Below are 12372 nucleotides of genomic sequence, written 5' to 3' on the forward strand. Positions count from 1 at the left end.
CTATGGTATCGATATTCAACATGGTGGAGTATGCCCAGTTTCATTCAAGGCCCCTGCAGGGGCTGATTCTATCTATCTATCTATCTATCTATGGAACGGGTTACCACACCGGATCAGGACTCAGATGTTGGTGTTGTCTCCGGAGGTGTGCCTGTCACTGGCTTGGTGACTTCAGACATTTCATCTCACCAAGGGCCGCCCCTTTTGGATCCTGGACTGGGATCTGCTCATGACAGATGCCAGTCTCCGGGGTTGGGGGGCAGTGTCGGGCCCACTTTCACTTCAGGGCCGTTGGACGGTGGAGAAGCGGTTCTTCCCATCAATATTCTGGAACTTCGGGTCATGTACAGGGCCTTCCAGTTGTCCGGTCACGCTCTTCAAGGAAGGGCAGTGCAAGTTCAGTCCGACAACGCCACGGTGGCGTACATCAACAGTCAAGGGGGGACTTGCAGTCGAGTGGCAATATCGGAAGTGTCGCGCATCCTGTCTTGGGCGAAGTGCCATCTTCCGGCCATCTCGGCAGTGTTTATTCCTTGAGTCCTCAATTGGGAGGCGGACTTCCTCAGCCGTCATGACGTGCATCCCAGGGAATGGTCCTTTCACCCAGAGTTATTTCAACTACTCGTGGACAGGTGGGGACTGCTGGAGGTGGACCTCATCATGGCCTCCTGTCACAATCACAAACTACCTGTGTACGGGTCCAGGACAAGAGACGCCGGCACAAGCCTGATGGATGCGCTGTCAGTGAAATTGACATTTCAGCAGGCATATCTATTCCCTCCGATATTGCTGCTGCTTCGGGTTCTTCGGAAATTCAAATAGGACGGCGGCACGCTTCTGCTGGTGGCTCCAGCTTGGCCCAAGCGTCCCTGGTAATCCGATCTTCGGGGCCTATCCATCGACGTTCCGTTTCTTATGCCTCAACGTTGGGACCTGTTGTCTCAGGGGCCCTGACTTTACCCGGATTTGGGTCGTCTGTCTTTGACGGCGTGGCTCTTGAGACATCCGTCTTAAGGTCCCGGGGTTTTTCCAGCTCAGTCATCAGCACAATGCTACAGGCGCGCAAGCCTGCTTCCTCCAGGATTTACCACAGAGTGTTGCATACTTATTTTCAATGGTGTAAGTCTAGAAACTACGATCCTCAAGCGTTTCGTGTTTCTAGGATTTTGGCGTTCCTTCAGTCTGGATTGGACCTAGGTTTAGACCTCGCTTCTTTGACAGTTCACGTGTCGGCACTTTCTGTGTGGTTCCAGCATAGGATTGCTACTCTGCCTGATGTCCGTACCTTTTTCTAGGGTGTTCTCAGGATTCAGCCTCCCTTTGTTCCACCAGTGGTTCCTCGGGCTTTGGCAGTGGTGCTTCGGGCCCTGCAGTGTTCTCCATTTGAACCTCTTGAGTCGGTGGAACTCAAGTGGATAACGGTTATGACTGTTTTTCTCCTGGCGATTGCTTCGGCCAGAAGAGTGTCAGAATTGGGCACGCTTTCTTGCCGTTCTCCTTTTTCTGATTTTTCACCAGTACAGGGCAGTGCTTCGCACCCGTCTGGGTTTTCTTCCTAAGGTGGTCTCTAAGTTCCACATTAATCAGGAAATAGTTGTGCCGGCATTTCAGTCACCTGATCTCTCGACTGGTGAGGCTTCCTTAGATGTTGTCCGTGCTCTCAAAGTTTATGTGGACCGGACTAGTTCCAATCGGAAGTCTGATTCTTTGTCCTCTTTGGTTTTCACAAGAGGGGTTGGCCTGCCAACAAACAAGCTTTGGCCCGTTGGCTTCGTTTGGTTATTTGTGAGGCTTATTCACAGGAGGGTTTACCTGTTCCGGCCTCTGTTAAGGCTCATTCCACTCGGTCTGTGGGTCCCTTGTGGGCTGCTGGCCATGGCGCCTCGGCTGTTGTGCTGTGTAAGGCGGCCACCTGCTCTTCCATACAGACTTTTCTAAGGTTCTATGCGTTTGACACCTTCACCTCTCAGGATGCATCCTTTGGGCTCTGGAATCTCCTTTCAGCGCAGGAGCATCTCCGCCCTTAGTTGTACTGCTTTGGGACATCCCCAAGGTCAACTCTGTGGACCCCTATGGAACCTGAAGTAGAAAACTAGAGATATGGTAAGAACTTACCTTTGTTATTTCTGTTTCTACGAGGTCCATAAGGTCCACAGGGTGCCCGCCCTGACGCAGCAGGCTTCATATGGGCTATGTGGCTGGTCACCGGATTTCCGTCTCCTTTTCTGTGAGTATGGGTCTTGTGTGTTACAGTCTTCCTTCTCTCTATTTTTTTTCTCCTCCGGCCTTGGCTACTTACCAACTGATGTGGCTGGGGCGGGGTATAGAGGAGGATGGACCCAGTGCACCCTGGGAGCAGCAAAAGCTTTAACTGCGTGGTGCCTGTGGATCCAGATCCAGCTATACCCCAAGGTCAACCCTGTGGACCCTATAGACCTCGTATAATAGAGATAAGAAAGGTAAGTTCTTACCATATCGCTTGTTTTTGGAGTGCAAAGGTGGGGAAACCACTCGGCATCCTTGGGCAGCCCCAAAAGGATAAGTGCATCAAAAAAAGTGAGGAACACCCCAAAAAAGCACTTTGAAAAAGGGGGCGAAAAAGTGCAAAATGGGGGTACAAACTTAAAAACTAGTGAAATAGACTTTTTGGGGGGTCTGCCAGTATGGGTGAGGTGTTTTTTGGATTGCAGGTGCTTGCTGCAGGTGCGTCTTATGTTTTTTTTAGACTTTAGCGATTTTTGCTTGCACCCATTTTCAAGTACCCCAAATCTGACAGGCCTCCTTTTTTTTTTTTTTTTTTTTTTTTTCAAACTGCTTAATGCTATTCTTCACCACTTGTGCAAAACACTAATTAGAAGAAATTGACACAACTTGAGTACCCCAGATAGCTTCATTAGGGCTATTTGGGGGCATGTACATTTTTAGGAGCTGTCAGCCTGATTTTCCCAATTCTGATAGAACTTTTCCCCTGGTTTGCATTCACCAGGTTGCATTTTTTGCGTCTTTTGGATTTGAATACGGCGAATAGGGGGGCGCGCATAAGTTTCCGCGGATAAAATACGCGATATAGGCGAAAAGTCCGGCATGTGAAATAGTATCGCAGGTGCAAAGCAAATTGAATACGGGCCATAGTCTGAAATATCTACTGGCAATTGAGGAGGATTGTAACTTAGGACAACTTTGCTTGAATTCCTACTGGAACTCCCGATGTCGGAGCAGTAAAATCTCCGCAATGCTGCTGTCACAGTTTGTACTAAGCGGTATGCTCTGGGCTGTGTGCACTATTACTCCAACCCACTGAAATTAAGTCTGGTAGAAAGTTCCATATGAAGTATAGCCATCTTGAGCTTCTTTGGTTCTACAAGTTTAGATGTACATTGACGTCCTGCTGCAGTGCTGCCAACGCACTTTATCAAGACCGTTTCTTTTGTGGGAGGGGACATTTGTTTAAATATGTAAATTCTTAACACACATGACTTGACAATTCCCAGGCTTTAATGTGTTAAGATTTTTGTCAATTCATACACCTTGGGTTATTTACATCACTACAGGCCTTTGTCTCTTCTCTTCAGCCTTAGTAGGCTCAGATAGGTCGCCTGACGTGTTTTAATATGTTCGCATATAACCACGCCAAAAGCCTTTCTAACTTTTTTTTACTCCATTAAAGAGCTAACACCACTATTCATCATGTAACATCTGTTGTAGGCTTTGTTTTCCATACTGCAAAATCTGCCATATGAATCAATTTCTCCTTTCTCCACTTTTCCCCACATTTTGTAATTATAAAGAAAATGCAGTAATGTTTTTATTTGTGCGTATGCCGAATGGTATCGTTTCTAAATGTCTTTGTCATTCTAAATGAAAAATGCTTTATCTCAGCAATCTATTCTGTGTGCGCCTGGCTTTTCATTGCCTAACAGAAAGTTAGTTTTTCCTGGAGGCAATGCTCTGTTTCAGCCTGGTGTACCAAGCAGGCAATTTATTCTCTGGCTTCTTAGTCGCCTCTATGACATGGGCATTGCTCATCCTTGGCACTGCAGTTATAAAATCGAAATTGTTTTCAGAGAAGCATAATTTACCATTGATCACCTTCTTGCATTTTGCTCAGTGCTTTTGTGTATCTGAGCCAGACGTTTGATAAATGACTGAAGGATTCCATCTGTGTGTGTTGTGCAAAGCCTGCCTTAGGAATGTATAACAATGATATAGATGATATCATAAAAGCTGCAAAATCTAAGTGCGCCTTTAAACATTTTTGTTTGTTTTGCTTAATGTGTATTTTATGTTCCCTTTTTCAGCACTGTGCGGTGGCCTCTTTGCATCCGAAAAGGAAGCAGATAACGGAGTTGTTACTTAGGAAAGGAGCCAGTGTCAATGAGAAAAACAAAGAGTAGGTGTACTGTTTGTGACATTCATTCATAGGTCTGTGAATATTTTTTTTTTTCCTTTTTTTCTCTCCAAAACTACTTTGGTCAGCTGTGTTTTAATGAAGAGGGGACCTATCATAGCTGCAGTTTTTAAGTATGAATACAGAGTCCAACTATTTTGTTTTTGGTGTCTCCGAAACCTTTAGATGCAATATACCATCATGAATCTGGATGTTTTGTCACGCACCCAAATGGTTAACTGAATAAGAAAACTTGCAGACAGCTTTAATGTTGCACCTCTTTTTCATCTATTGTTCACTTCCAGTGGAGAATTTAACATTTTCTAAATAGATCATAACTGTACAGTGTAGCTATAGCAATACTGGTAGGAAATAACGAATAGTCCTGTTTTTTTAAGTAGCCTTTTTTTTAATCTATATTGATGATTTTGTGTAATACATATAGCATAAATGTTAATCAGTTTCCCAACCCCTTTTTGTATTGTAGTTTTATGACACCCTTGCATGTAGCTGCTGAAAGAGCACACAATGATGTCGTGGAAGTTCTGCATAAACATGGAGCAAAGGTAACTTGTCCAATAATAATAAAGTTAATGAGTTGTTTTTAGTGTTAAAATTCTGTCATCGGAATAGGTGGTAGTTCTCAGGAATTGCCTCACTGGCTTTTATTAATTAGTGGGGAGTTTTATATATATATATATATATATATATATATATATATATATATACATATATATATATTTGTCCAACAAAAAGCTCATCTTCAAAGTATTGTGTGTGTGTGTGTGTGTGTGTATATATATATATATATATATATATAATAAAACTAGAAATTCCTATTCTCTGTTTTACCTGAAAAAGTGAATACTCCTTAGTGAGCACTTTCCCTCTTCGGCAAACCCGGTAATAATAGAGACGGGCAGTGTCTGGACCTGCTTCACCACGATCGTGGGCAAAGCATGTTTGGACATTTGCCACCTCACCATAAATCTCCCTCAAAGTGCCTAACGTGTTTCTCTGTGCTTAGACTGCTTCCTCAGAGGTAGTCTTTAACCTAATATAAACTTTATAACTTGTATTTTTAATAGTTATTTATATACTGTTTTTAGTTTTCTGTTTAGATCAACTACATAATTTCTTTAATAATATGTGCAGATATCAGCATTGACCTTTTACTATCCATTGTGATAGAAGGTCAGTGGGAGCGAGGTGCTGTCCGCAGGCCTGATGTGTCAAAAATCTCGATCTTGCCATTAATTTATCGTCTTCTGATCATGTAATATTGTCCATATTACTTTCTGGGGGGTGGGGGGGGGGGGGGGGTTGTATGAGATTTTATTACACTGTAGATTTGTTATAATTAATTTTATTCAAAGTATGCATTGTTTTGCTAGAAAAACTATTTAAAAGCAATTTACCTTGTCAAGCTTGATAGATGGCTTCATTGTTGAGGTGCACCTGAAAAAGTTGCTTCCAAATGCCGAAGAACAGTGTACTGAAACTATTTATATCAACTGCCGAATGCTAATTGGTCAACAAATGACAAAATGTGATTGATCAACTACTGTCTGCACGAACATTCTTAAATTGCACTGACATTGGGCATCTTTCAGTGGAGATTATAAATAATAACTTTTTACAGTTTGTTTAAAAATAAAACAAAAATATGAACAAAATGGAATATAACATCTTATAGTAGCATCATAACATTAACAAATTGTATTCAAGCATAAAGTTGGAGACCAGAGTTAGTGCTGAGGGGTGTCCTCACACGAGTGCAAGGGTTTTTTCAAAGGTCTGCTAGAATGCAGTCTCCGATCAGCTGCTGGGCTCAATAAATTCTATGGCCATTGAGTTTGATCTCTGTGGCTTTCTTGGTGGTAGCAGCTGTAACCACAACTTATGTGCAAAAGGGAAAACAGGAGCAGTTCAGGCAATGTGGTGAAGGATGATCGTGGTTGCTAGCATCGTCTCTCTGTGTGGTACAAAATGTTGACACCAGAATGTCAACATGGACGTTATGTCAACATTTCGACAGTGGTTTTAGCTGATTTTAACCCTGACCGCAGCCTAACACTAAAATAGACTGGTAACATTCACAATGTTGTAATATAATTTTCAAGGGAGGGGGTGACAGAAAATTTTCTCTTCTAAGACACAGTCTAGTTATGGTTGGGGTAGATTCTTATGCAGATATTCATTTGGGGAAATATCTGTCTCATGTTCTGTTTATCTATACTTATTAGTTTACATGCACAATATAGATGTGTCCTCATGCGCTAATGCCACTGTAACGCCAAACAGCCCTTCTCGCAGGGCTGGATTAATAATGGGGCGGGTGGAGCTACAGCTCCAGGGCCCCCCATGAAAATAGGCCTAGAGAATCTGCTATAGTCAGCCAGTGCGCACAGGAAAAAAAATACTCCTGTCAACAGTCACCATCATCTGCATTGGTGAGCCCTGCCTATCCACTTCCTAGCCATCTAAAGCCCATCCCATTCACTTCTCACACCCCCGAAGGCCATTTGCCTTTGCCTGACATAGCTCTGGCCACCCGCCGGAATAAGCCCCGCCCACCCCCGGCCATTCGAAGCTCCGTCCACTCGCCTCTCCCTCCCTCAGCAGGAATTCAGACTCCGTGGACACTGTGTGAGTGAAATGATGTCAGTGAAATGAGAAAAATAGAGTCGCAGAGGCTGAGCTACAGAGACCAATACGGTCAGAAGAAATGCAGGCATGAGGACGGAGGACATCTATCACCGTCCAAAGCATCCTACAGGTCAGTGTAATAATTAGTGCTGCTCTGTGTGTGTTCGATCTCACCCTGAGCATGAATGTATGTGCGTGTGTGTAACCTTACCAAGGGACTGTTTGTGTATGAGTGTGTGTGTTACTGTATATATACAGTGTATATATATATGTATATGTGTATATATATATATATATATATATATATATATATATATATATATATATATATATATATATATATATATATGACATATTTACCCCCTCTATCTGTAACCTATTTGCCTACTCTTCCGAGACTGTCAGGAGCCTCCCGAAAATCGTGTGCCGCTCCCGGCACCCCGCAACAGTAGGCAAGTCCCCCCGCAACCGTACTTGACAGTTATTGGGGTTTGGGGGAAGGTTAGGGGAGGATAAGGTTAGGCACTAGGGGGTGGGTTTGGCTGCGGGAGAGTTAGGTTAAGGCTGTGGGGGGGGGAGATTAGGTTCAGACTGTGGGGGGGAGGATTAGGTTTAGGCTGCATGGGGGAGGGTTAGGTTTAGGCTGCGGGGAGGTAGGGGTAAGGAGAGGGGGAGGGTTAAGATACTGACCGACAGGTGTCCGTATCCTAACCCTGTCTGGATGCCGGCGTTGGGATTCTGACTGCCAGGATCACGAGCGCCTGGCATCCCGTACCCAATCCGATTAGTCATTTGGGATGAACACAAGAAATATGGTAATAAACAGTGAACAATTTTAGATTTTTTTGCACTCAATGAAAGGCAGACTATACAGTGGAATGGGATTGAAATGCCAGTGGCAAGTATTTTAGCCACCCTAACCCTCCCTTAGTGGTACCTAACCCTAACCTCACCTCCTAGTGCCTAACCCTAACCCCCTTCCTTACCGCTCCCTAAACCTAACACCCCGGGGGGGATGCCTAACCATATCCTCTCCCTGGGGGGTGCCTATCCCTCCTCCCTAGGAGTGCTTAACCCTGACCTCTCACCCCCAAAACCTAATGCTAAGCCCGCTAAATGCCATCAACCTAACCTTAACCCCCGCGGCTAACAGGACAGGCACCCCAGACTTACTTAATTCGGGCACACTTCGTCCTGGATTCCGGCGTCAGGTTTATTATAGGTGTCGGTATTTTAACGCCTATCATGAATCCCTAGCCAGCATTCTGCCGTCAGGATTGTGACCAGCGGTCTTGCGGCCGCCGGTCACATGACTAAATCTCTATATAGTACACACACTTTCACGCAAAATAAATAAACTTTTTTTTTTTGTAGCTCCACTGCCCCAGCTTTAGTTACATCCCCTGCACTGGCATAAAATAGGCCCATCCAAATTTCAGCTCCAGGCCCATGTGGACCTTAATCTGGCTCTGCCTTCTCGGCACGCCAGGTCCCATGCCACTCCAGGTCCCATGCCACTCTTCTTGCACCAAGCATCTTTTTCTGGGAAATAAGTTTGAATTGATAGAAGTGGCTTTGTATTACACCAGGTTCTGTTGTACCGACGCAGACTCTGTGGAACATAGATATATAAGTGTTGCATATCCATTTAATCAGTGCAGTCTCATGAAACTGTTCTGTCGCACAGCATTGCTATTAAGACACCCGTTCCAGTGAAGAAGACACTACACCGCTCGGCGCAGGTTGGTCGCGCCAGGCGTCTCGCTGCATGGCGTGTTGAGGCTTGGTGGAGGAGTAATCTGTAGGTGTAAATGTTTAGATAAAATAATTGTGTGCCCAATAGCTGTATATAATCAAATGTGCAAAATGCAGCTATAAAAGGCAAATTCAACGTTCTCTTCTATTTTAAAGGCAAAAATAAGTATAAAGGAAAGGACATTGTGTGTAGAGACTGGCCAATGTTTAATTTTACAGCTTTAAGTTTCTAATACCTGTAGTGCCACAGGTTACTAATGCCAGCGGAGGGTTAATGGTATCCATAGTACATTTTAGATTTTGCCTCTGGGCAAAACAAAAGTTGAAGGATGATTTAAGTAATCAACATGTTTTTTTTCTTTCTGAAACAAGCTGTGCCGTCAGCTCTTTACAGATGGCTGTGGGTTAGATACAATCAGAATATTAGGTCAGTACATTCATCTGAAAATCCTATGGTACCTCAAAGGCATTCCGCTTTTATGAAAATTACTTTGCTACTCAAACTCTGATTCATCCCTGTTCCTGGCAACAGGATGAGTAATTTAATTGGAGTATTTTGGCCATCTATCTGCAGTGGTATTTCTTCATCATTTCTATACAAACTGCTTCTGATATGAAAAGAACTAATTCTTCCCTTCTAATTAGGGAAAAGCAAGAGTAGGATGGAAAGCCGTAAATTATATGAAAAGAGCTTTCTTGTTTGTTCCTGTGTTCTGTCAATATTACTTGATGGAGATAAAAAATGATCATTTGGATCTGTGTATAATAAGACATACGTGTAAGTAGGCGGTAGATATTACATGCAATATAATAATAATAATAATAATAATAATAATAATGTCAAAGTTAATATAATGTATGAAAATGAAAACATTTTTAGTTTTACTTTTTTTCATAGTGGCTGTAAGTTACAAACTGAAATGTAGGTTTTGTTCATTATTAACCAGTTCTAGTAGTGGAACAGGGTTTACGGAAGGTGTGCGCAGCTAGTGGCAGCATTCCAAATGCGTCTTATTCGCAATGCAATGTGTATACGACGCACAAGCAGACTTTGCTGAGTAAAATGATTTGCACCATGTTTATGTTCTGTGCGCTGCCAAGTCTGTAAAATCATCACAATGAGACCTGGTGTGAAAAACAGCCACTAACACTGTAACGTAGCATTTTGTTTGCAGATGCAGCTGCACACAGAACATACACATGCCACATATCTTTTTAATCATCAGAGTCTCCTTGTGCATCTAAGTCGCATCTAGTTGCGAATAAGACTCATTTGCTGCGCAAAAGACGCACGAAATGATGCTCGGATTGAGTAAACACAGGACTAGGCACAACTAGAAGGGCTGTTTAACGCCACTGCAGTAACTCATCGCCCAAAGGAATCATCCTGAGAGGCAAAAGTATCAAAGGTGTAGAAATAGAGAAAAGTGTGAACAGAAGATTACGTGGCTGCCTTGCACAATTGCTGAACAGAGGCACCACGACTAAACGCCCATGATGGCCCTACAGACCGAGTAGAATGTGCTGTCACCGTGTTTGGAACAGGGAGATCAGTCTGTGTGTATACCTGAGAGATAGTCATATGTAACCATCTAGCCAGAGTCTGTCTGTTAGCTGGCCATCCTCGTTTGTGAAAACCATATAATACAAAAAGAGAACTGATTTTCTAATGCTGGCCATACACCTGCACAACCAGCATCAGATCAATTTCCCCTGGAGCTCCCTGGCAGTCCTGGCGGCATGTTTGTTGTATTTCAAAGCACAGGATCTGTCGTATGATCGATCGTGTGCCTCACGTGCTCATTAGGGAAACAGTCATTGAAATTACTTGAATTGCCGCACGATGGATCGCATGAACAAAATAAACGTCACGATCTGCATACGATAGGATGGAACATATGGGCTGCCCATCTGATCATAAGATCAGATTTAAGGAGCTGCGGGAGCGTGCATCGGATCGTATCTTACTAAAAAAATACACGATTTTCACAAGATCCATCATATGACTCTTCGAAAATCGGGCAATCGGCCCGAAATCGTGCAGGTGTATGGCCTGCTTAAAATCGTTTGCGCTCTTTGTATCTATGTGGAGCGTACAAACTAAATCCAGGGAGGCTTCACCTACAGAAAGGTCAAAAGCTGAAACCACAATCTCTTCATTCACATGAAAACGGGACACTACCTTAGGAAGGTAACCCTCCCTTCTGCATTTAACAGCTCTATCCTGGTGAAAAATAAAAAATGAGGAGCGACAAGAGAGCGCTGCCAAATCAGAGACTCTGCGTGCAGAAGAGATAGCGAGGGAGAAAAAAGTGTGTTCGCTGTCAACCATTTCAAATCTACAGACTTTGTGATTGTGACGTGATGTCATGAGGTCTATGTCTGGTAGGCCCCATTTGTTCACCAGGAGTTGAAAACCCCCCACGTGGACAGACCACTCTCCGGTGTGTATGTCCTGATGACTTAGGAAGTCCGCTTCCAAATTGAGGACTCCCGGGATAAATATTGATGTTCTGCTCAAATCAGAAGGTTTGTCACTTCCCTCATGGCTATATGACTTAGCGTGCATTCCTGATAAATGAGAGAGGCTACTGTGGTTGCGTTGTCTGGACTGGATCTGTACCGGCCTGCCGTTGAGCAAGTCCTGTGCCACGATGTGTGCTTTGTATACTGCTCGAAGCTCCAGAATATTTTGGGCAGATGACTTTTCTGATTCGTCCATCTTCCCTGAAAGGTGTGATGACCTGTCGCTATCTCCCATCCACAAAGACTGGCGTCCATGGTGAGAAGCACCCAATTTGGTATCTAGAATGGGCGACCTTTGTCCAGATGATCCTTTTGTAGCCACCACAAAAGAGAGACAGATGAACCTGTTTAGTTGACATACAATGCATATGCAATTTAGTTGCAATGGGCTCTGAATCAGCTACTCAAAACATGATGTTTGGTAGGATATAGAGCACTATATACCTGACCCATGGGAGTGTTATATATAGGGAGACTGACCCAACACCTCCTGAGACCAACAGCTACAGCAGCGCACAGAGAGTGGTATGTGAGCGTCTCATATACACGAGGTGGGTAGGAGGAGCGATCCATATGCGCAAAAACCTTTTTAAGGAACTGCATTGGGTCAGGGGAGGAGCTGCTGGGGGAGAGCCTACCTCCCTTAAGCTGCATCAACCAGCCGGGTACACTGGCCTCATGACAACAGAAGCGTCTGCTGACGATCCCCGGCATCAGACGATAAGGCCCTGGTGGTCTAGTAATGACGTGGACACTCCGGGCCGTCACTGCAGCGACTTCCCGTGCGTTTCCGGAAGCATGGACTGCCGCTCGCGATTCCCCTTACCTGACCTCCGTGTGTCCGGTTACAGTCCGGGCCCCAGCATCGTTGCTAGCAAGCTCTGTCGTGACTCGCCGAAATCACCAGCAATGTCACTGGTGTTGCGGCCCGGCGGAGGTAGAATGAGTCGCAGTACATGCGTCTTAATTCAGACGCTCAGCACTGCTAACTCAAAAACATAGAAAATAAAATAAAAGCTTAGGACTGCCTGAGCAAAGGTGCAGCTGAATCCTGC

At 44.2% G+C, this 12372-nt stretch overlaps 1 protein-coding gene across 2 annotated transcripts in view; it reads left to right on the forward strand.

Annotated features, from left to right (window-relative positions):
- The window catches only part of TNKS (tankyrase), a 252832-nt gene that overhangs the window by 154036 nt on the left and 86424 nt on the right, over positions 1-12372 (forward strand). For both annotated transcript variants that reach the window (XM_088448391.1, XM_088448392.1), the window contains exons 10-11: positions 4299-4390; positions 4875-4953. In XM_088448391.1, the coding sequence (XP_088304517.1) occupies positions 4299-4390; positions 4875-4953 (171 nt within the window). The remainder of the gene's footprint in view (positions 1-4298; positions 4391-4874; positions 4954-12372) is intronic.

This window comes from Taudactylus pleione, unplaced genomic scaffold, assembly GCF_031769625.1.
Source record: "Taudactylus pleione unplaced genomic scaffold, aTauple2 ptg000454l, whole genome shotgun sequence".
NCBI classification, from domain to species: Eukaryota; Metazoa; Chordata; class Amphibia; order Anura; family Myobatrachidae; genus Taudactylus; species Taudactylus pleione.